The 26,322-nt window shown below is 38.4% G+C and overlaps 1 protein-coding gene across 1 annotated transcript in view; it reads right to left on the bottom strand.

The window, feature by feature from the left end:
* The window catches only part of VAT1L (vesicle amine transport 1 like), a 62,957-nt gene that overhangs the window by 28,374 nt on the left and 8,261 nt on the right, over positions 1–26,322 (bottom strand). The window contains exons 3-7 of the mRNA XM_032990664.2: positions 23,500–23,715; positions 12,360–12,502; positions 8,675–8,778; positions 7,392–7,447; positions 5,481–5,675 (exon numbers count right to left, since the gene is read on the bottom strand). Of these exons, the coding sequence (XP_032846555.2) occupies positions 5,481–5,675; positions 7,392–7,447; positions 8,675–8,778; positions 12,360–12,502; positions 23,500–23,715 (714 nt within the window). The remainder of the gene's footprint in view (positions 1–5,480; positions 5,676–7,391; positions 7,448–8,674; positions 8,779–12,359; positions 12,503–23,499; positions 23,716–26,322) is intronic.

Raw genomic sequence — 26,322 nt, 5'->3', positions numbered from 1 at the left:
CATAAAAACTGTATTTACATAAAAACTGTATGTACAGCAACATCTCTCATAATTATTCAGCCAAAAAAAACAGTGACTGATAGTGCAGTAATCCTTCCAAAATAAATTAAGGTGCTTTGCTCTTTCCAGCCAACAATATTGTATTCACTGACCATGAGGCACAGTCACTAGAGTCCTCTGATATCATATCAAGATCCACAGGGCTTGATCCATCAGTGTATTTAGTGCCTTGATTCCACTGAGTTCAATCCCAGCTGAGTGCCACAGCATCTTCCTGGGTTTGGGCTACAGTTGTTGCATTGCCATTTGCTAAGTAAGGAGTTGCTGAAGACATTATTACGTTATCTCTACAAAGCAATGACATGGGGTGACTTTCAGTGCCTACTATAAGGTACTTGCCTGATCCTGTAATATTATCAGGTTATCCTCTTATTTTTTAAGAGTAAATAGGAACTCTATTCCACAGGTTTCAGTATCTTCATCATTCTTATTGGCCCTAAGGCAGTACAGGTCTTTGATACCATTATTACTATGTAACAGTGCATTCCTTTAAATCGTCTGAGACAAGAATGCAATGAATCCTTTGGTACACACCACAGATCTGTAGTCAGGATGTTTTTCCATAATCTCACTGGTCACCCATGTGGACCAAATAGCCCAAGTCTGAAAGCTTTCTGCTGTACTGAGAGCCCTTTTTAAAACAGGTAGTCTAATATGAGGAAAAGGGGCCTATAGATATTTTGATGACATGGGCCATATTTTTCACTGTCACTTTCCTGACTGGCAGTTCATGTGCAAGAGTTTGAGTTTTGGTTTACATGCTACCTGTGTTACTTCTAACTGCTGTGTATCACCAAAGAAGGTATGCATAGCTTCTACGTCAATAACCCGCTCTACCTTGACTATATATTTTCTTTTACGATTATAAAAAGTTGAAGAAAACAGAATTTTAATAGAAAAGTGCAAAATGTTCATTTTTATTCAACACACTAGTTTTTTTGAGAACCTTCAGTATTCATCCTGCTTAATAATCTAGGATCATCTACTGTGTAAAGCCAAGGATTCTCAGACCCTAAGGAGAATGCAAATGCATAAATGCAAGCTACAAATTAATCAGAACGAAGAGTGGCTAATTAGATAAGTAGTTACTAACAAAGAAACAACCACAAAGCTCAAATATTCACCGAATACTAATTCTGTTTTAAACTCTACCATTTATAATAAAATGCAATCTTACCAGACAGTCAGCTTTTTACTACAGAACCATATTTTAAGCATGTACCATCTACAAATTATCTCATTTTTTAAACACTTGAATGCATAAACAAATAGCTGTAAAATAGCAAGATATCTCAACAGCAGCTAATTTATCGTATGACTTCACTCATCCCATGATGAATAATTCCCCAGTTAGATTTCCAATTTAAAGTATCTACGGATTTTGTTACTGTCTCTCTTAGTTAAATCTTTCTTACGTTAGCATCATAAAATGGCTCTAATAGCCTATTTAAGAACAGACTTGACTTTACTAGGATTTATGGATGTAATTTTGAGATAAAACTACCCTTCCCAAGCTAACATCAACAGTTAACACAGCAACACAAGTAGCTTTGCCCCATAGCAGTAGTCAGTAGTCTACATCCTGATCTCCCTTGTGTCAGTAATAATCTGAGGCACTGAAGAAAAATAAGTCACTTCTAAGTTTCCATCCAGAATATATTCTGTCCTACTCTATCAAGTCAATTTGCAAATTCGTTTAAACAGCCTGTACTGAAGAGGCAGGGCAATCCTCATCCTAAAACAAAGACCAGTGAAAATAGGAGTCCTTTCACTGGCTTCCATGGCCTTTGGATGAGGCCCTAAAGCAAATAAATCAGAACACCACGAGGGATTCTATCCTAATCAGAATGATCCCACTGACACTCAGACAAACCTTCATTGATCAACAGGAATAGTGTCAAGCTAAGTCAGTCTAATAATTTCGGAACCGTGCTATCTTCAATATTATTCGACAATCAACTAAACATCACTTAACATACACTAACAATAGACAAACAGTAACCCAATACTGTTCTCTAAATCCTGTATTACAGCCACTTGAAACACTTTAAAAAGCAAAATCTTACTGCAATTACAATATTCTCTAGCCAGTATATTCTTTTAAATTCAAACTGTGTACTCCTGCAGAAAGTATTAAGAAATAAATGCTGTTCAGGGAACCATACCAGGCTTTTAGAACAATTAAATCTTTTTTTTACACAGTTAATGGAGACCTATTAAAACAGACATAAAACCTTTCTCTAGCTGTTCTCACAGGCACTAGAACATAAAGCCCTCAATTCGGGGGTCATCATGTGCAAGGAAGTAGTCCTGCAGCAACCAGCCTTAAGCAGCAAAGGGGAACACCACTGTCAATATAACTCATTGTCCTAACACTGCAAAGATGCTTTTCAGCTCTGATACACAGATGGTTATGGCAACTTATACAGGATTGAAAAGATAAGTATTTGTACTGTAACACAGTTTTGGAAGAAAACCAGGTTTCTTCCATGTTGCCTTTAGAGAATCCACATTAATTTGTGCATTGATATTTGCACAAAGAAGGAATACATGAAAACAAATGCAGATGCAGAGTGAATAAAACAAGCTGAAGGGATACAATGGGGATATGACTTTTATATATAGATCAAAACTTTTATGTATATGATGATACATTCAGGTATTTAACATTAAACATTTGGAGAGGTGTCCTGTGGCTAAGGCTTCTCAGATTTTTTCCTTAAAATACTTTCTTTTTGAATGTCACTTACTGGATTCAAGCTCATCTCTATGGCAGAATTACTAGTCAGAGGACAAATGGCTTCTGTGAGCCTCTGGAGAGGGCGATATTCTTTCACAGAAAACTATTCAATCATTAATTTTCAGTTGCCATATAGGAAGTCTACCTTTCTGACACACTCTACCTAAACATACTTATTCTCAATGCGCTTACGGGTCAGATTTTCTCAGGAAACATCAATGGTAAAAATTGGTCATATTGGCTTGGTCTCTAATGAAGAGTACTGAGAATGGGCAAATGAAAGTGGACATTTGGAGAAAATCAGGCTTACTCAATAGGAAATGAAAAGCAAACAAATGTCAAACTCTGAAGGGGGAAGATGTTAGAGCTACGGAGTTAAAATAAGAAACCTCCCAAAACAGAACAAAAATACACACCAACCTTTCTTCAGTCTGGTTCCATTTAGTTCTCAGCTATGACACATTTTTCTGTGTATCACATTAACTTGCATGTCAGCCCTCAGTTACTTTTATACCCACGAAAATATATCCCCAAAATTATAATGCCTTGAATGAGTAATATTTCAGTAATACTTCACACTCGATTAAGGACACCTCTAGCATCGTTACACCTCTGAAGATACTAGCCAGACATTTCCTTTGCAAATTACCAGATAGCTCATGGAAAGTGAGCAGGCATGAAAAACGAGCTGTAGTTTTCTAGACTGTGCTTTTTAACAGATGTATTTACACATTTCACAATCCACCGGTAGGGATGGTGCCTGATACTGCCAAATGTTAGATGAAATGTTATCAAACAGAAGTCTCCCAACAAATTCCCATCATGTTGACTATTAAGATCAGCCTGCCACACGTAATTTTTCATGTTATGTCCTCAATCAATATTTTTTTAAGCTATTGTTACTATTTTAATTATCCTTTTCTTACTCACCAATACACGAAAAGTACATATTTACATGAACAAATAAATTGCAGAATGCCTATCTAGAGCCTTGTGCCACTTAAATTTTTAAACTTCCTAAACTTATTTAATAATTAAAAAAAAAAATCCAAAACAAAAAAACAACACATCAAAAACCTAAATCTGATCCCACTTCTATTTGACACTGCTCTTCAAAGGGCTCTCCCTTTCAGACAATAGCAGAGGATTTTGTCTTGCTTGAGCCAGCTGCTCTTTATCACAACATCTGATTTCCCTTAAGCACTTTGATGGTGAGAATTAGCCACTCCCATGCTGCTGGCTGGTAGCACCCCGAGGTGTTGCTGGGTTGCTGTCAGTGACCCTGTGGCCTCAGGTGGATGTTTTTGAGAAACAGGAAGAGATTCCTGGGGAATCTGTCATTCCTCTCCATTTTGCTGGAGTGGAACAAATGGAGCCCATATCATGCTGGACTGTTTGCATCTGCTGTACCCCAGAGTGGCACATTGGGGTCCACTGGGGCAGATGTAGTGATAGCATGAAGAGGCAAATAGTTTCCACATTTGCACAACCTAAGGCAGTAGAGGCCTTGTCATATAACCTGTCCCAGGCACGTACACGTCCCAGTGAACGTGCAATGCATCCTGCTGCAAGAACTGTCACACACTGTGGTGTCCTGCCACGCAACTCAAGATATCTTCCCGGTGTCCATGATGGTGCTGTAATGCCACTTGAATAATGAACATGCTAGGCTCAAACCCCTGCCCATAGGGCACTCAAAATCTTAATAAAAATACAATGTTATTAATGTATTAAGTCTGATGGTTACTATTTCCTCATGGATGCATGGTAATACCAGCTAATGTGTTCATAGACAGAATTTTGTCACAGCATCTTCTGAATAGCAACCATGGAACGATACAGCCACAACCCACATTCAGCAGAACTCTTGCAGATCGTGGATCTTAAGTGATGTGTCAGGCTCAGTGCACTTCACAAACACATCAAACACTAATACTAATCTGGCAGTGCTATTATAATCATGCTGTTTCTTTGTATGTTAATGACTTTCACACCTCCAAAAATACTTACGCTCATTTATCAGCACCTTAAGTATAAAGGTCGCAGAAATAGTGCTTTGGTGAAGGGGCTTATAATTGCCCAGGCTATGATCAGATTGGTTTCTTTACACGTCTTTAAGAAGAGCTGAGCAATTAGAAGGAAAAAAAAAAAAAAGAACCAAAAACCCCAACACTCCAGAAATGTAACTTACATTAGAAGTGATTTCTGATTTGACTGCCTGTGATACATTTTCAGTAACTTCCTGAAAACCTCCAAGCTTCCAAGGTTTGCTAGCACAAATATAACACAAACTAAAGCTTATGTATTAGATCTTTACCTCAGAATAGATTTTAATTGTTTTCAATCATAATGTCTGCATTTCACACCACACTTGTTAGTCACATGTTTCAAGCACTTAGGAAACAGAAACAATTTTCTAGGACTGAAAAAACACATTTATTATTAGGATTTTCAAGAACTTTGCACAGAGCATTTGAAACTCCACAATATTTAGCAGAGAAATGTGTGGATAACTCTGGATCATGGAGTTTCTGAATAGCAGGGGCTCTGAAGACAACTTGTGCACAAACAAAAAAGCAGAATATATTAATAACTAGAAAGCACATTTAAATCTAATTTCACATCTAAAAGTGCATATATTTCAGACATTTCAAAATCGGGAAAGAAATTTTGCTCCTACCTCTTCCAGAGCCCATAATGAATCAACTACAGGCTTGATCTTCTTATTGTTATATAGATTTAGCAGTTTGTCCATCACACCCTTGATCAGGCCACCTCGATTCTGTTTGAAAAGTAGATTCAACAGGGAAAATCCAGCAATGACTTTGTTCTCCTCATACAGCTTGATAGGATTTACTTTCTCAACCTGCCACCACTGGAAAGCAATGAACAACAGCAGGGTTAGAAAAACATTTTTCAAGAAACGTACAGGAAACTTCACAAGAAAACTGTCTGGGCAGATGTGATACAATACTCATCTGTCAGATCTGAAACAACAGCCAAGAGAAGCAGTAAAGATTTTATTTAAGGAAGAGGCAAAAAAGTATGCAGCTGACTGACATGTGGAAATAAGACACAGACTTGTGTTGTATGAGATTAGGGTGTTAGGAGAATGGTGAATACATCTGGTTTTAGGACATGGGACTAGAAGTATGGAATTTGGAGCTCTCTTCTTACTTCTATATTCTTCTCTGTTATCTCAGGAGAGCCATGTAAGCTTCCCAATCATTTGCAAGCAACTCTTGACTAACTCTGCTTTCAAAAACAAGGAAACCATGGACTGCTTATCAGATTCCATTTACTTTTCACCCATTATTATAATGTTTGTGATATTAGAGCAAGACTCATAATATCTAATGAAATTATTTTATCTCACTTAGCACAAAAGCATCCTTGAGACTGAGATCCCACTTCCAAGTTTGATTTGAATGGGTCAGCTTTTAATTAAATTTCCATACAATTTTGATGAGTTAATTTTGCAGTATAATTACACAGAGAAACTAGTTACAGTTTTATACAAAATTTTATATGCTTTTTAAAAATTAATTCAGTAAATAAATACTAGTACTATCTGAAAACACGTTCAGTTGAAATCAATTTCACTGGCCAACCTATCCTACAAATTATACACATCTAGATATTAACAGTAAAAAGGCTGCATAGAAAAGATTATCTTGTTCACAAGCACATGACGATAACAAGATTGTGCCACTACAACCATTAAGAAAATGTAGGAGGCAAAGAATAGGTTCTTGCTACAGTCTTTAATTTACCTTGTTTTCGACTACATAGAGGCTTTTTAAATTAATTTCTCCTGGGAAGGGGTTGTTGCTGGAAGCTGTAAATGAGATCCTGGCAGAAAGACTGTATGACACATCATCAGTCAAGACTTCTCCCTCTGCTCTTCTTGTCTGAAGGAATCACTTTCACTCCTGGTTAACTTACTTCTCACTAGCACTTTATTCGATATATTTGTCCCTTTTTCAATCTCTAGTATTTCTGAGCAGATTTTTGGTGTAAGAAGTTGAAGAAAAAAATTTCAGCATTAGAATTTTGGATTTGTTGACATCATCAGTTAGGAAACAAATACAACATCATCATCTCTTTGATGTCACTTGAAATGAACATGGAGAACTTAAAAATGCACTTCTGTACAGAACTAACTACTGAAAAGCTGGAATTGACTGGCCACAACCCCCATCTTAAAAGATGTATCTCCTTTAATTCACTGCATTGTCCTAACTGTTTTCAGATACAAGGAACCTACCGGGTACAGTTATCCATATCCATGGATATGCTATTCTGCCACGAGTCAATAAATAATGCAGTCTAACTTTAAACTTAGCTGTATAAGAGATATACATCTAAGAGCTGACAATTTAAATACTCATTGCACACAGATACAAATCCTGACTAGCTGTCATATCAGAAGAAAACATGTCAGACAACATTGCAGTCAGAAAAACACTCTCTTTAGCTACATCAGAAGTAACAACTTAGTAGAGATAAATGAGAATGATAAAGATGAGAATGCTACAGAAAAGACTGAGGGTAAGAGGAAAGAACAGAATCACGGCACTGGGACACTTACTGATTTTGCGAAACTGAAGAAGCTTTTTGTCTCCCCAGTAACCATGTTAGATGAACCTGTAAAACATGAATACATTCACACACAACTTATTACATGCTGACAAACAGACCATTTGTTATAAGTAAAATAATTTCCATGATTCATATTTAAGAAGAAAAAAAATTCCCCAGGTTTAGAAGGCATTACTATACTTTATACTTTGGAAATAAATAACAAAGAGGCCAAGGTGACTGAGCCCTACCAGTTTATAGGTATTCTGAGGTGACAAAAACAATTTGCCAAATCTTCCAAAACCAGGCACAGCTAAGTGATACTAGGCATCTTGACACCAAAATTCTTCTATAGCTCTCTCCTATGCATTAAAACACCATTATGTCTCTGGCACACTATTATTTAGCAGCGATCACCACACAGCTCTCTCTTCTCTGTATCTGTAAAGGTACATTTACCTGACCACTACATGTGTGAACATATATGCATTGTACACTACAACACCAAGACAATTCACTGTCAGGGACTTCATTACAAAACAGGCAACCGGGTTGGCTTTTAGAGTCCAAACAGATCTCCAGGTGACAATGCGTTTGTTGTTGCCACTCTGCCAGCTAGATGAAAGCCCAAGGAAGCAGATATGCTTATCCATGGTGCCACCGCACCTTCCACTGTGATAGAGATAGATTATTAATTTCAAAAGTTTAGCAATCCCTTCAGCTGCTCTCCTACAGAAGCCTGGCCTGCTTTATCAACACACAACATGGCAACCTGGCAGAACTGCAGGAAAGACTCATTTACTCATTATGTAGATCAGTCCATGTACCTGAATGGAAATTTGTGAACAGAAGCCTGGGCTTGAATTCCTCAAAGTCATGTCAAATAAAAACATTAGCATTCTTCCTGAAATCTTCTTCCAAGCTTCCCTCCCACAAAAACCATATTACAGTTTCCTTGGCCACACTGATTCTTACAGTGTGTAGAATGAGAGATCCAAGTTTTCTCCTACATTTCTCCTGTCACACCCAATAACATTTAACAATCTGAAACATATGTTCAGTTTCAGTTTTGGAATTATTTTTTTTTTTAAGAGTTTCTTTGTATTACCTATTGTTTCTCAATAATTTAGTCCATGTTCAGCTTAATTAAAATCCTTGATTAGAAATAGTCAAATTGAGAAAGTGTAACATGGTGGCCTCCAGTTCTGGAAGGAGTGGCACAGGTGATTTTAACAGATTTTAATCTCTACAGAGCTTCAGTTTTGAAATATGTATCTGGCTTTTTCCACTCACCATATAAAATATAAGTCCCAAGTGGTTTGAGAAGACTGAGGCCTTTCCCAGTATTTTCTCCACAAAGACAGTCCAAAACAATATCTACGCCATCTGTCGAGATTCTAAAAAGCAAGAAAGAAACCTCACTTTGCAGTAAGATCCACAGGACTGGTCAGCCAGCATGATACAGGCTGGTTGTTAACGTAATACTAACATTTTCCAGGTACTTTAGAAAGGACTCAAAGGCTGAGGCTTTGACTACGTGAAAACTTTCTCCTCATAAAAAGACTATACAAACGAAGAGCTGGAATGCAAGTTTGTTGGACTAGCCAACCCACACCTTTCAGGCTTAGAAGAGTAGTAAACCATCTTATTCCCCCTTTTTGACAGCTTTCAGTGAAATTCTATTATCAAAAAAACAGGTGATAGATATAAAGTTCTTTCTGAGTGAATGTGAATGTCAGAGAATGTCTTTTTTTGGGTCAATGAATGTCAGAGAAAAAGGACATTTTTGTTATTCACATCATCTTATATTCTTTTTCAGAAATTGTAAGGAAACAAATGTTCTTATCCTAGCTCTTCTCAGATAAAATGATGTCCTTGTAAAGTTATTTAAAGAGTCTTCTGTTTCAGACTTTGTATCAAGTAGACGTCAAAGAGTTAAATCAAGCATAAAGAAAAATCACCAAGAGCTAGAAACCCAGCTCTTAGGATACAGCCAGGCCACATTATAGAAAGCAGAAAGTATTTATACTGTTTTAATAAATAGGTTGCATATTTGTAGTTTTCCAATAAATAGCTTTCTGAATCCAATCTCAGTGTGACGCTGAAGGGAAAAATACATCCAAATATTCTGATTTAGTTCTTTTTTTCTGGCAAAACACCAGCCTGCAAAATCCTATAAGTAGTTTGATCTAAGCCTAATATCCTACCTCCTTACCAAGTAAACAGCCCAAGCAGTAGTAAATTCTTGATTAATACTCTTAATTATGCTAATAACTGTTGCAGACACTAGAACAAAATTGCAACCTCAAGTAAAACTACCAAAGGTGTAAGGGGCAGTCAATAGCATCCAATAGCCAGAACAACTAGCTCCTGATGCCCATGCCTTCTCAATGGTGTAACTGCAACTAGAAGTCAGGAAATATCTAAAGCCTTATGGCTTGTAATGCATCTTTGTTTCCTCACAAAACAAAGGTGATACTTGGATATCCACTACTTACAAACCGCAACAAAATTGGACAACTTTACTCTTTGGTACTGCTGCCATATATGGGGTAATAAATTGTTTATATTCAGGCCACTGGATGAGCTTTCATTGTAAATGAATGACTTTGCAATCAAACAGCTTTCAGTGGCTTCCACAGTTGAACTGACGCCTCATCCCCTAGGAACATTTCCACACTCATATCACCTCTGGGGGTTTTTTGTTTCTTCATTTGTTTGGCCTTTTGGGGGCTTGGGGTTTTTTTTTGGACTTTGCTCCCTGATGAAAGCTCTTCCCTGGAATACCGAGTCACCTGCAATAAAGTAGGTTCCTACCACTATCCTTCCTCAACCATGGGCCCACCCTCTCCTGCTCACAAACTCTCAAGAAATGCAGAGCCTCCCCTTCCCTTAGGACTCCCCCTGATCCAGCGTGCAGCAGGCAAATGCAGACTAGCTGTCTTCCCTGCTGGCCAGCCAAACATTTTAAGCAGAACATAGCATACAGCTAATATCCAGCAAACCAAACAACACTGTTCCCCCCACTGCCTATTTCAAAATACAATTTGTCTTTATAGTGTTCTCAGAATTACCACTGTATTTTTTTTTTTTTATTCTTTCAATGCAAAGTGAAAATACACAGAGCTGAGCAACAAATCAGAGTACTGGCATATTCTACAGGGTGCCAATTCTGTTTTTTAATCAGGGCTATTGCATCTACATTTTATCTTTTGTATCTACTTGTTCTCTGCCTCTTTGGTCTATTGTGAGATGTGAAAATGCAGGATCACCAAAAGGGATTTTAACAGACTTAACAGAGGAGAATTCCACCCCTTTGTAACCAGATCTCCTTTCGATTTCAGTAGTTAAGGTCTGTTACACAGAGTCAGGGGTGGTGTCACGGAGCTGTCCCAAAAAGAACTGTTCTGATGAAGGGCAGAAGCAGCCAATGTTATCTGCAATCATAAAGTTATCAGAAGTTAAAGAGGATTTATTCCTTTTTCTAAGCACTGATTTCTGTTGTATCTGCTCCCATATCACATACCTGCTTAAATCAGATCTTCTGCTGTCCCTGCCAAGAGTTCGGATTTAAGGTTGGTGCTGAACTCTGACTAACGTTTTCAAGTGTTCTTTCTTGCTGAATCAATGTTCATAAAGTGGGAATTGCTAGAATTTAGTCTTCCTCTCACTACAGAAATTTTCCAGAGGCAGCAAAACACTTTATCTATCTATCTATCTATCTATCTATCTATCTATCTATCTATCTATCTATCTATCTATCTATCTAATCTATCTATCTATCTATCTATCTATCTATCTATCTATCTATCTATCTATACTTCCCCAAGAGAAAGGCTATCAAAGGGCTAAAAAATGTGCTGAAAATCTTCTGAGCTGTAAGAAAATGGTAGGGGTGTCATCTGCTGGACAAGTCCTATCTTTTTTTGGTGAAACTTACCATATGGAAAAATTGTCCTTTGCAATAAAACGTCCTTTGTGATTGACTGTTTCAAATGTTCTCTTAAGCCCTTGGGAGTACTCCAGAAACAGCAGCAAGACACCCTGCTTTCACCTCCAACACAAGTCTGTACTGCTAACAGGTCGAACAAAAAGTCTGCTCTATACTGAAGGCCCTCTTCAAAGGCTTGTAACCCTCGTACTAAGAGACCTTATGAAACGTTGCATGTCACTCTGAGGAATGCAGAAGTTTGACAGGAAGCCTGTCAACTGTACTGCCTTGGGGTGCCCCTTTGAGAAATTTCTTGTTTTATGCCCAGCTACATAATTTAGTATTTTGACAGATACAAGATGAAGGGAAAACATTATTCTTACCTGTCAGACAAGTAAAATCAAAAAGACATTTTTTACTAAGGTTTTCTTATAAATTCTAAAGTTTTGCCACCTGTATCAACATCAGTATCTAAAACCAGACAAATTGGAAAACAAAGTATTTGAAAGCACGTAAATAGAAACACACATGATAACTTCAAAAGGCAACAGGATGATTCTAATCTGGATGCAAACAAACAAAATCTAAGGATCTGAAATTAAGACAGACATCATGTGCTATGAGATCAATCTCTGGCAGAGGATAAAAACCCAGGCAGACAGAAAAACACCAGAGAACTCCAAAACCTGGATAATTCACAGATCCACTGAAAATCTCTTACTCTGCATTACAGTGAACCACTACATATGCAGATAATAGCAAAGTACATCCTTCTGTTAAGAGCTTTATTCTTTTTCACTTAATTTATTCTGGTCACAACAGAGGTCCAAGTATGAACATGGACTAACAAAGCTTATGTTGCTTATAAAGAAATAGGGAGCTGCTTGCTATCTTGTCCCTTGTAGTGGACAGATGGAATATGTGGAATAAACTACAGTTCCCAAACTCACAAATATAATCTCTTCCCATAAATATGATCAGCCTGGTGTCTTTCATAGTATTCTGCCAGATACTATACAAAGCTTACTCAGGAAAATAAAAGATTACCTTTTTACTTCTTGAACATAGTCTGCATTTCTGTCAAACAGGTGAGTTACTGAGTCTTTGATTGCTTCATGTTTGAAAGATGAAGCTGTTCCGAAAACAGTAACATTGGGAATAGTTGAACAGAGCTGAGCAACAGCTTGACCCTGCAAACACATTATTATGTTAGTTCACTGACATGGAAATTGGTGACAGACTTCACAGCTGCCAGTTCACTCATGACACAGCAAAATCCAAGACCAAACATGTGCAAGGACTTATCAAACCAGTTTCTTACCAGTGCAATGCAATTCAACCACAGGAAAAAAATTACACTTAAATCAAAAGGATATTCTGAAGACAAAGCAACTGCAGGGATAAAAGTAATTTAATGCATCAAAAATTGTATTGGAGAAAGAGTCCTTGATCTTTTAACAAAGGGAGTGTAATTTAAGGGAAATGGCATTAATTTACAAAGACCATCAGAAAAGATTACTCAAAGAGTGCTATAGAAACATTTTTACTTGCTACTTGCATCCTATGTGCGTTTCCCCCAGAGCCCTGTGAGTAATGTCAGCAGTCATCTTTGCACTTCACACCTTAGAACAGTGTCAACTGCTTCTGCACGTGATTCAAATCCTCTCTGCTCATGGGGAAGGCCTTGCAGATAACATGAAAGTACTTGACTCCTCGGGTACTCAGATACAGCTATTATGCTTCAGATTTTTGCAGTCCTAATACAGGTCTAGCATAGTCAGTCCCAAGACAGCATGTAGTCTACCATTCCTAAGTGACCACATTTTCTTATGGTTTCAGTGGGAGACAGAAAGTTGGTATAACAAATACTGCAGAGTAAAGCAAATCTGGTTTACAGATTATTAATAACAAAAATTATTACAGATTTTTCAAATTGCCAGGATACCCTTGAGTCACACTAACAGGCCTGCTTAGGCCAGTGCCCCAACCTCAAAACTGATAAATGGCAAAGGGGATAAAAAGGCCTAGGAGAGGTACAGGAAACCCATTTTCCTAGTATATCTCTCCTGCATCTGAGCAGGAATCCAGTGGGGTCAAATCAGATGCTATGTCAGTGTTTAGGTAGGGCGTCAGAGAATTTGTGCATTCAAATGCCTGTACTTTCCAGCTTCAGGCTCCAGAAGGCTTTAACTTATAAGTTTTAACCTCTAATTTCATGAGGCTGAGAGAAGAAGGGAAGCACCACACAAATACTGAGCTATCTAGATTTCAAAAAACATCGTAACAGGTCATCTTTTTACAACCCTGAGTTTTGTTTTACTCTTAACCCACTAACAAATGGAGACAGACTTTTGGCAGCCACATCTTGCCTCTTGTTGTAACCACATTATTCCACTGAAGCTAGCACAGTTACACAGATATGCCCAGAAGCAAGAAATGGCACTGTCATTCTAAAAATAATGTCCAACAGAATTCAGCAGATTCTTACTTATATTTACAGCCAGAAGATTGTAATTCACAAACTGTATGCATGACCAGTAAAATCATCCATGGATAAACACACTTCTGTTTATTCCAACCAGAAACCCTGATTATTAACATGTAAATACCAGTAAGCAGTGTTTTGGTTTTATTTACAGTAGAATAATTAGATAACCCTGCATACCTTTGGGGGTCTTGGCACCCTCATGTGTAATGCTGAATGTAATTGCTACTGACAATCCTCTGAGCTGAACATTACAAGAGAGACAATATTATTATTTATATGTGGTGGCATGCAGGAGTTTTAGACTGGTTTCCTATTGGATTAGTTAGTAAACAGCTAGACAGCAAGGTACAGTTAATGTGATCCTTTGGACAGGTACCAATAGACACAGAGAAGAGAGCAGGGGAAGGGATGCATTCTCATTCTTACTTTACAGATAAGAAATGGAATAGCACAGAAAATTGAACAACCTGTCCAACAGCTCAGAGAAACTTATAGCAGCACCCAGGTATGAATTGTGATTCACAGCATGGTAATCCAATACCAAACATAAGTGACCTTTTCTTTTTAAAATCATCCACCGTTTTCCTGGGTTGAAATCCCTAATCTCTTAGAAGTAACAGGAAAATGCATTCCTGAGGGACCTCATCTCACAAGATGTAATGTCTTCGGTGTGCAGAAAACGTTTCACTCTTACGATACTTCATTTCTCTACTACTTACTGTCTCATTCTGAAGCCTAGGTTTTAGCCTCCACAAATACTGTAACAAAATTACAAGAAAAAAATTAATCTGGATTTTGTATCTCTCCTCTTCTTAGTCATTTTCACTAGCAATCCTCTTTTCTCACTTCCTGTGTCTCCCAGAAAACCATCACCCACAATGATTCAGATAAATCAGTATTTTATAATGTATGCTAGTTCCATGAAATTCTGACATTATTGATCTATTATCTAATTAGTTTTCTGCATTTTCAACATAACTTGGGAAGACAAGGGATAATGAATATATCCTGAATCAAAAACACTGAATGTTTAAAAGGTCAAATGTTAGAGTAGAAAACATGTTGATTTTTATCCTGAAGAAGATGATTAACATTTAATAAACTCACAGTCACATGAATAGGGGAAATGCACAAAAAACCCAGGCTGTGCATATTCTAACTTCTTCCTGACTCAAACTCATTAGTACACCCTTCCCTCCCCCACCACAGAGCAGGGTTTTATCTAAAATCCCAGATCAGGATACTTTCCAGCTTTCTGTAGTTATTTAAAGCCTAAAACTGACTCATATGACCAGTACTTTTACAACTGGGTGAACGACATCGCTGAAGCATTTTGAGGCAATTCCATGAAACATTCTTTTACAGCTCTCTGAAGATCTTAATATGATGTTGACTTGTACTTATTTTTGTGCGAAGTATTCTTAGTATTTGTATCTCAGAAATCTAGGAATAAAGGCTGATATCGGACTTCTCATGCTTTCCCCACCAAACTAACAGAATTGAACGCAACCTATGAACTCAAACATTTCACTAATTTCTGTGGAATTCAATTAAGCTCCAGAACAGCACTGTGGCTATGCAAGTCACTCTTAAATCTCTTTTCTAATCCCCCAAGTCATCTAGCTACCTCTGCATTAGTAGCCAATATTTAGAGGGGTATACATTTTAATTGCAAGTATGTGAGGCCCTGGTGTTCAGAATGTCCACAGTACACAAATGAAGTATGCACAAAGGGTTTTGTGGCTGGAAGGAAGAACATCATCTTCCCAGGGCTGGTGAGGTATCCATGCCAGCTCCTGTCCCCCCCGCACACTCTCACCAGGAAGCACCCTTTGATGACGGGGACACATGAGCCCTGTCTTGCCTTTTGGATTCCAAAGCCATTCCTCTCCTAAAAATTGCTTTTTGGTAGACAGAAACAAGAGGGCTTTCCATCTCCTCCCTGTCCACACAAAACCACATCATCTCTGCTACCAGCTTTCACCATGGAGACCACATGGATATGGAAGCAGGCACCATGATATCAGAAATAGTGTATGAACCCTAAAACCTTCCAAGAGGGTATCTAATTAGATAGGCGAGATTTGAAAAATGAAAATAACACTCTTCACACATCTAATTTTTCATACAAGATGCAAATTTCTACATGTAAGTACTAACTAGATTATTGCTTCCTGAACCTGGGAAAATTAATGAGTGGCACAAAATAATTCTCACTTGGACAATTAATTTTACCTTTAATAGGATTTAGCAGTCTGAAAAAAATTGATCAATCGCTTCGCTGAAAAAATAGACATAGTTACAAAATAGTCCCTTAAAATGGAATTAATCTCCTTTAAAATACATGTATTTTATATACTACTTATCATGCAGAACTCCACATGGTGAGTCCTCAAAGAAATTAATGACCTGGATTAAAGTGTTCGGTGGAAATGAAGCATGTCTCCTAATACTAGATTTGGCATAGAAGTCTTGTGTCTCTTTAGTTTCAAAGTCTGTTTGATGTATTCTTTTCAAGGTGGACACAGGACTGTCAATTTATAAAACCAGTATGTTGAACCTAATCTACATGTATTATTATTACAGAATTTATTATAAATGGGTATCCTTATAGTAGTTTTAGATCCAGTAAAAAGAGGTTTCTTTACATTCCTTCGCTTTAAAACTCAATTTTAAACCTGCAAGATTGGAAACTTCTCATACTGAGATAATCACGTAAAAGAAAAGAAAAGAGGATTTTTAAGAAGTAAAAATGAAATAGTCTGTTCTGCGCATTTAAACCATTTCAAAAAAAAGAAAAAAGTAATTGACATTTTAAAGTCAATAAAGAAAGAATGTAGAGAGGAAAACTTTCTAATCTAATTATCTTATTAATACCATCTTAAAACTGGATGAAATATAAATAAGGGGTATATGTTAGTGGATTTCTGAAAGGGTCTGACCTAATGGCACAAGCCAGACCTCAGACTGATGTGCAAGCTGTGCACCGAATTACAGCACTTACAGAGCAGTATACTTTCAAGAAAGCATCTTTTTTAGCTATTACATAAACTGAGGCCAGCTTTATAGCAGAAGAGAACAAAACATCTAAAAGATACGACTCTGCAAAACTACATCTATTAGAACCAATAGCATCAGTAAGCAATTATAATTTCTAGGATATATTTTTGCAGCCCAAAGGTGCTACAGAATTTTTTAAAAGTCATTAAGACTTAATCTTGCACAAGAAACCTGTCTGGAACCGAATGTGAGAAGAATTCACATTTCCAAAGTGCTTTGATGCCACATGACCATATCTGGTGGTGGCACAAAGTACACAAACATAGTAAGAAAACTGCAAGAGAAGACATCTACTAATCTCCTGGCATCAAGGAAAACTTCTCTAGTGTTAAAAGTCAGATACACAACACTCCATCTCCTGAAGGTGTCATTTTTCCAATTACAGCAGAGGAAATTGGAAACCAAACACTAAGGTGAACATCACAGAGTAGACAAACTGAAATGTGATTCTTAGACAAGCGTAAGGCAGCATCAATGCACCACAAGTAAATTTTGGAGTAGAGTGAGGGGAAGAAATAGCCACTATGAGATAATGATCTCTTTTACCCTCAAAAATCTCTTATTTTCTGCAACAGTAGCAGGGTGTGTTTTTTTCTACACCCTTGCAAAATTGTGCAGCTGAGGTGCATCCAAAACTCAAGGCTGAATCTCCATCTGGTACAAATCCTCTTCAGTTTACTGGAGCTACACCAACAAACCCCAGCTGAGATCCTCACCCAGAGGATATAAGCTCTGTCTGAAAAGGTAGAACAGCCAAGGAAGAGTTAAGCACTGCCCAACTGTGACATGACTCAGCAGGGGATTCAGAGAAAGGACACATCCTCTGGGGAGTGCAGGTCTTCAAGAGGCAAAAAGAAAAGCCATCAGAGGCTGCAGCCTGCTTTGGTCAGGGAAATTGCTTTTTGTGTACGACTCGACAGCCTTTCTGTTTGATTAACAGATTATGCTCTGAGGCAGTGTCTGGAAATGGACTCAGGCGTGGCACTGGGACTCTCCTGAGCTGCTTGAGGGAGCGCATCCACTGCTTTAGAGGCACTCAGCAGCCCAGGGCAGCTCAGCGCGGAGATAACCTGTCTGGCTTTAAGCGAGACAGTTTAGATACTTAAAGCAGCCTAGACTTGGTTACATGGAGCTCTGTGTGAGCTGATTTACTCCCTTCCTTGGCTGCTGGAGATGAAATAAGAGGAAAGCACTTCATCAAATGCAGAATGGCTATGAACTGCTACTATGAAAATAGCACTTACAGTCCTGGGAGGTATTGGGTAAAGATTTCAGCAAAGTGGGAAGTACTAATGGTATTGTACAGTATGCTGGCCAGGACCATCACAAGAGCGGAGTAAATTCTAATTACTCGCATTCAAGGAGGGCTGACTCAAACACAAGAGTGCTATTTAATGTGCTCCTACCTGCTAGGTACAGACAGACCTAAATTCAGTCTACCCATACAATATTTAAAAGGATCAGGGATGCTGAGAGACCTACTTTAAAAGGCTCTGGCTTTCATACCAGCTTACTGCTACTTTGCTGCCAACCAGCTCAGAGACCAGGAAATGGGTATGTGTCTGCCTGGACTGGTATCTGTAGGATGGCCAAGGAAACAGATCTGACCTTAAAAAAAGGGGGATGGACAAACCAACCTGCTTTCAGCCTGAAAAATAAAGGCCAAGGAGAGATTTGATTCTGAGCTTGTTCTAGCCATAAACACATATACATTCTACCAAAAAGATGTGAAAGAAGTACCCCAAGAGGAAGAAATAGCTAATTTTAATTAATTAACAACACCAGAAGAACAAAGATACATTAACTGGCCACAGATAAAGACTGGAAACTGAGAAAGGTTTCTCACTGAGCAGGACAGAGGAGAGAGAATTTGAAAGGATAAACACAGGTATTTTTATAAGAATAAGTTTGATAATTCTCTTGAAATGGTTCCTATATGCTGCCTATGATAGCGCGTGACTAGATTTACTAAAGAGTGCCAGTTCTTTGTCAGATAAAACATCATCACTTCAGTGATTCAGTTTGGAAGACATCCTCAAATATTTGCAATTTATGCAGGGGAAACACAATAAAAAAGAGGGTTCCTGCCAAGCAGTAACCAACCCTGCCAGGATGACCTAAATCTGTTGCCAAGTCAGATTTACCCTTCAAATTCAAACATAAGAGCTGCATCTGTAACTTACTCTGCTTGCACTTCCTCTGCTGCTGAGCCTGAAAGGGAAGGTCAGATCATAGCTTCAGGGTAGCAATCGATGCTTCTGCCTGAAAGGCAGCTTAATTTTAGCATCTGTAAAATCAAAATGCTAATGAACAGGCTAATAATTCCACCTTGTGTCTGAGAGGTTAAGGGATGAAATTGAGGAGTTTATAGAGTCTTGGTAAACAACCAAAGTTTTGTGCTCTAAATATTCAGAATAGGAAGTACATAAAGAGCAAACAAATAAGCAAATGGGCATAATGGCTGTCTCACAAATCTAAATCCCTGAAAGAATTAATTTTCCAAGTAGCTATCATACAGAGACTGGATTTATTAAAGCTAGAAGAGAAGAGCCTAAGTTTTTTTGCTTTGTCATTTTTTGTGTTTGTTTTGTTGGGGTTTTTTGTTTGTTTGTTTGTTTTCTGTTTTGATATTGTGTTGTTTGGTTCTTTTTTTTTAATACAACAGTCCTGTATTTATACTAATTCAACTAATCCAGGATACAGTATACATTAATAATTTTAAGAGCAACTTTATAATCTCATTCAAGCCTGTGCCATGACTCGTACTGAATGCACTTTCTTAAACAGTCTTCATTTTGAAGAATTAATTGCTTCATACATTGCATCAGTGCCAGCAGGGTGCATGCTACTGCTCAGTTTTCTCAGTGTATTTTCTGCAGTTGCTACTTTGCTTTGCTTAAAAAAAAAAGACGTGGGAGTATATTTGTGAAGGGAGCTATTCTATCATTGTCTTACAGTCATTTCAAATATTAATTACAGCATTTTACAGTTAAAATAGGCCAATATATGTTCTACAGTAAGTCATATGTTCTTGCAAACTCATATTTCTGAGCATTAATTTCTATGTATGGATAATAGGAAGTTTTTGAAGTTCACTGTTAGCTGATTTTCTCCTTATTTTAACAAACAGTTCAGAAGGACACTTAAGCTCTATTTGTATTACAGTTTTATCTTTTGTTAATTATCAAATTGACCTGATACTCAAAATAATGGTGTAGCAAAAGTGTTAAGTGTCCTGCCAAGCAGAGTCCTGAAAGGGAGCGTATGACAACCACTGTCCTTGTTAGATCTTGGTCAGTAGCAGCTTGAGCAATGATAACAGAATGCTTCACAACGTATTAATTTCTCGTCAAAGTCCAACAGAATAATGCAATGCAACTGTGAGCCTATACCATCCTTCCTTAGAAGGCCCCTAAAATTTCTCCAGCCTACTTCACTGTCCAGGTTGAGGGCTGAGAATCTGCCCCTATCTCAAGGGGGAAAAAGGGACAGGAAAACTAAACCAATCCCCAAAGCAGCCCCCTTTCCAAACAAATCAAAATCAACAAACAAAAGCAAATACAGTCTCTCCTTTCAAACCCCTTTTCAAAGCACTGCAGCAGGTCCTCCTCTTCAGATGGAAGGCCACCATATACCAACAGTGTCAGAAGCAGAGTTTGTGGGTGTGTCTCTCTCTCTCCTCCTGGTTCAGATAGACAAGGTGGTTCCCTACAACTAGTGACATCTCCTACCATGAACGTGGATGATCACACCATGCCCTGACCTTTCAGCTCAGTGGGTGGCAGGGAGGGTACTCATTTGGTATATGGAATAGGATTCAAGTCTCTAACAGACAGACTGGTATGTGAGACTTTTTTCGAGATAAGTTATCTTGGTACATTTCCTTTTTCTTTACATCATCTTCTAATGTCCCCTGGAATTTCTGGAAATAAGTAAACTGTCTTATCTAAAGGGTCCTGTCAGACATTAAAGGATACCATCACGTACTAATCATACCCCAGGCACAGATGGGAAGACAATTGCTATAGTTACCTCACTACCAAAAATATCCGTAAACAAAAAGAAGGCCATGTAAATAAACTGAGGCAACACATAAGTAAAGGTGCTATAGAATTTTCCCTGACTCGATTTATTGAAAAAGCTGCAGGATCCTCCTAAAGGGGGACTGAGGAGCCAGAACAAAGAACCTCACAAACATTTTTGAAGCAACAAGTTCTTTTTCATAAACTGCCTGAAGCAGCTAAAATAATGATCTTGCATAATGAGAAAAGAACAATTATAAACTTCTAGTCCCACAGGGAGCCTATTGTTTCATTAAAGCATTCTGGAATCTCTGTGACATTTAGAAACAAACTGGACAGGTTTCCCACTTGCTGAAAGTGGGAATGGGCCTTCTATCTACTTAAAGCAACAACACAAAAAAATACCTCTTCCCATAGTGAGCTCAGTGCCAGTTTTCTGTTTTATTAACTAAGAACTTTGTCAGAATGATTTGTTTGATTGAGGCTGTTGAATTTTTCAAAGGATTAACAGACAGATTGTTAGCGTGATTTAGAGAGTAACACAGCCCCCTCTGAAATCTTTGTCTAGTTCGCAGGAAGAGGGAAAGGGGGAATCTGGAGGTACATGGAAATTTTACCCGTAAGACCTATCAAGCAGTGAGAAGTGTCTTTCCTTTCCAATTCTAGCTATACAAGCTCTTCTCTTACAAGGGCTATCAGGCTGCACAGGGCATTCTCCCCTGTGACACAGTGGCCTCTTGCAGGCCAGCCAGCCCTGTCTCCCTCTTCTGTACAGTCCCCACTGCAGCACACACAGACCTTTATCAGTTATTGGCCAACCTGGCTGTTCTTCCTGCATCTCTGGTCTTTCCCTTGGAAACTCTGTGTTATTTAACTACTTAGCAGGTGATGGATCTGGTTTCTCCTTGTTCTCCCAGCAGCCAACCAGGGCTCATCCTTCCTTTAGCTTCTCTTAGAGAAGATCCACAAGCCGCCACAGCAGAGAACCTGCCAAAAGCTGCTCGCTGAGCATCTGTGATAAAAGAGAGGAAGCCAGCAGCTACTTATGGGAACAGCCCAGCAGAGGTTGGGCACCAGTGAAGAACACTACGCGAGAGTTGGTAGAGCATTAAAAGTGCTCCAAGAAGTGAAGGAAGAAAAACAGAGGCGAGTGAAGATAGAAAGAGGAAGAGAGAAATAAAGAAAAGTAGCAAGGACACTTTATCTTAATATGGAGAAGGAGTTCATTTTCTCTAGATACACGCAGGGATTGCTTCTGGGTGTTTTGCTAATGCTGCATGCTCCGCATGGGTCTGTATAGTGTCAGCTGGGCAAACGGCCTTACAGCTGAAGCTGAGCCTTCGACTCCTGTAGAATATACAGTCCTCAAATGTGTGGCCTCATGTTGCTTTAACAGTTCTAAATTCCACATGAAAAGATTTAATATTAAAGAACAATAAAGTCAGCCATAACACTCTAGGTTGTACTGTGCCAAAGCATAATGCGATTATAAATTCCATTCATTTACAGAAGTATTCCAAGAGGACCATTTACTGCAAGCAGGATTATCGTTAGCTAAAAATACTTTGTACAGGGAACTCATGAATTTATTCCTTTGATTACAGATTTCTTTTATATGAGAACCTGAAAGAAGGTCTAAGGGCATAGAATTAGGGATAAGGCATTTGGGGCTGCCCGCAGACCTCAGCAGAGAACAGAATACTAAATAAGGCATGACAGGAAAACAGAAGAGGTACTTCTGTTTGCAAGGCTGAGATCTGCTAATGTTCTCAGGCCATAAAGTCTGCCTTATGGAAAGGGACTGCATAATTTCAAATGTAAACAAACTTACCTGTTAGTGTCTTAATATTTTGCACAAGCTTAAATATTTTCCAAAGGAGAGAGTTTTTTCCTAAAAGATAGATCAAGAAACTGGTAACACAAAATGCTGACTTTTTATTTCATTGCGTGGCCTGGTATTCCACCAAATTCATCCTACCGTTGCTTTGCCCATGTAACACAACACCTCCTTACTAACGATCCACACTACGACATGCAGCAGCCACCACTGCCTCAAATTCAGCATTTATATATTTTCCTCAAGGTTGGCATGATAATGCTTTTCCTTGCTTTCAACCCTTCTACAACAAAGGCGAAAAAAAAGTATTTCACGGAGATAGCATCACACGCACTCGCACATGGTATTTTCAGGAGTATCCCAAGAGGGCCATTTACTGTAAGGAGGATTATGGTTACCTACAAATACCTTGTGCAGGGAGCTGATTATTCCTTTCATTACAGCCTTCTTTTACATAGAAGTACAAGGTGCGTAAGTTCGGGAATGCAATGTTTGGGACAATACTTGCTCCTTGATCTCTGACAACCAACGAGGGAGTTCTGGAGGTGTTTTTGGGTAGAGTTTATTGTCAGAACATTTTTATTTCACCAAAAGTTCCTGACAACCATTCACATCAGCATTGTGATGGGAAAACAGATGCAGTTCCTCCCACCGCAATCTCTCACATAGGGAAGTCTGATATCGAATCAAACTGCAGGGTCTGGCTCATTTCAGAAATCGAGATGCATCAGATTGCTTCAGTTACTTGGTGACAGGAAAGTAAGAAAAGTTCCAACTTACCACCCCACCTCCTGCCGAGTGAACCAGCACAGACATGCCTTCTCTTAGGTTAGCAACTTCAAAGAGCATCATGTAGGCAGTTACAAAGTTCATGGGAAATGCAGCAGCTTCAGAAAAGCTCATGTCATCTGGGATCTTGTAGACAAATTCTACTGGGGTACATACTACTTCAGCCCATGCATTGTAGTTTACAAAAGCCATGACTCTGTCTCCAATCTACAAACAAGGAAGAAAACACTGTTGAGAATATGGCTGCAATTAAGACTGTAGAGAGCAACTTGTAAGACCTGCAACTCTCCCCTTCAAGCTGTGGGTCACTCACTGACTGAAGATAATGATACTCCACATCTTTGGCAAAATAGCAGTTTAACTGCTCGGCTTTGGGCTTGGACCATTGAACAATGAAAACAGCATTCTTACTAATAACCAGGAAATTTGCTTATTGGTAAAAAAAAAAAAAAAAAGGCAAAAAAGATTATAACGATATTGATGAGATGTGTGGAATAAACAAAATTACATCTAAGATAATTTTCACATTGCTTTCTCAGTCTTCACACTAATTTAGAGCTACTTCTCTCTGTGGATTGAGAAGGGGAGGCCTTGTACTCTGGTAAACACAATATGTGAAAGGGTTCAGAAACCACTCATTTAGAAGATAACACCATCTGTTTTTATCACTCTCTATTTTTATTATCTTAATAACTGACTCTACCAATACATTTCCATGATTGTCATTTCAGCAGCCATGTGTCAGAACAGAATTTGATCCTGTGACTTCAAATAAGCCACCTTAAGCACCAAAAATATACCTCTGGATTCTGAGGCACTACTAAGTCTACAAAGTAAATTTGACAGGATTTAAAGGAACAATGAAATATTCTCTTTGAGTGCCAACATTTCTCTACTCAATTTATCTGGAAAATATATAGCAGTGAAAGGGTATTTCACTACAGAGAAATAAAGGTTTTATGTTAATATTAGATACAGTTGGTTCTTCCTAGGAACCTTTCAGAGTTCCAGGCACATCAGATTCATACGTTTGTATAGTGGCCTTCATTGCAGCTTCAGGTTTTTAAAACTGAGATAGTGACTCCCCACAGATGGACAAGAATAATAACCAGGCAAGTAGAGCTCTGAGGCTCCTGCAGGGCTACAACCAGACTTGGAAAGCAACACTTGCGTAAAAGTAGAAATTGGTCTGCTGGGGCTACTAGGCACAGACACAGCAAGCAAACGTTTGGCCAGTGTATATTAAAACCTTCACAGGTCAATAATGTATATTGTAATGTATATTAATGTATATTAAAACCTTCAACTGTCAATAATGGCTTATCACCAGTAGCCCCTATGCATCTTTTACCTTGTCTTAGACCTCTTTATCTTTCTATAATACACCAACAAAAATAGCATCCTCAACTATGAAGGGAGCTCTTCGATGCAGCCATGGTATAAGGCAGGAATAGCATCACACTTCAGGACTTCATGTTTGAACTAAAACTAACAGCTGCTGTCCCTCAAATACCTTTGCTTATCTTCCTGATATTCTTTATCTTACTTTTTCTACTAATACCCACAAATGCTTTAGAAATACTATAGGTTGTTCTTTGTCTATTTCAACTATAATCCACAGCAATGGAGTAAAGCACAACACTTTTACCTTCAGGCAAATGTTTACAGACAAGTACATTTTGGTCTCCCAAGTACTTGTCATCACTTTGGCTTTGGGATATTGTGGGTTTGCTAAACGCCAAGGTGCTGCTGACAGTTCTGAAGGGTTTGTCTCTTTTAGAAGGAGGATGCTGAAACAGAACTGTCATTCTAATTTCAACAAAATGCCTCCTCCTTCTGAAAACGACATTCGAATTAACAATGCCTCACTGGTAACCACTCTGTGGTTCCCTTTTGCTGTTAGAGAAGTGCCTAAAATACAAAATCTGCTAGGATTAATTAGTGAAGGTGTTAATATGTCCTATATCCTTGCAAACAAACATAAATGATTACCAAAGACAATGCAGAGAAGTCCCTCTTGGTGATTCCCAAGGGATTTCTTAATCATAATAAATATAATAAATATAATATTTTACCACACATACTATACAGAACCTAGTCATCACATCAGACTAGGCCTTAGCTCCTGCGAATCACCTCCACAACTAGAGAGAAATCAGGGCTGATGCATTTGAGCTCAGTAGAAATCAGCTTTTTCTTTTAACAGGAGAAGGAATGGGCATTACACCATTATTCTATAAAAAAAGGCTGTCTTTCAATGTAAAATATGTTCTTACACATAGCTGTCAAAATGGACTGCCATTCAATGCTCTCACTCATCATACAATAACACAATCACAGCAAATGGAGACAATAAATGGCTGCCAGTATCTCAGGTAGTACAGAGTAAGGGCCAATAAGATGTGTTTTTCCAGAGCATGAAATGCCCATGACTTTAATGTGACTTGAACTGGAAGAACTCTACAAAGGAAAAGAAGGTCAAAAGATGTAGGGTGCAATCTTTGCCATTCCTGCCATTGTTATGGACAGTGGTAACAGCATATGTCAAGGAGAGAACAAACACCTGGCATGCTCCTGTTCTGAGCAAAAAATCCATAAAGAAACTGGCAGAACATTCTTGCCTCTCCCTCATGGTAAGTTCTCCTGTTGATGGGTTTGTACCTCTGCACAGCAATTATTCTAAGTGTCGACTTTTCTTCTGGATCACTCAAACATTACCATGGCTATGCAGATTATATGCAAAAAATAAAATACCACGGTTTGTTTCAATTTCAGGGAGTACAGCAGAGCATAAACATGTTCTATAGTCAGAAC

The sequence above is a fragment of the Tyto alba genome, unplaced genomic scaffold (genome assembly GCF_018691265.1).
Source record: "Tyto alba isolate M040663 unplaced genomic scaffold, T.alba_DEE_v4.0 Super-Scaffold_26, whole genome shotgun sequence".
In the NCBI taxonomy this organism is placed as follows: domain Eukaryota; kingdom Metazoa; phylum Chordata; class Aves; order Strigiformes; family Tytonidae; genus Tyto; species Tyto alba.
Note: the sequence above shows the minus strand (reverse complement) of the source record. Positions and strands in the feature narration are given on the sequence as shown.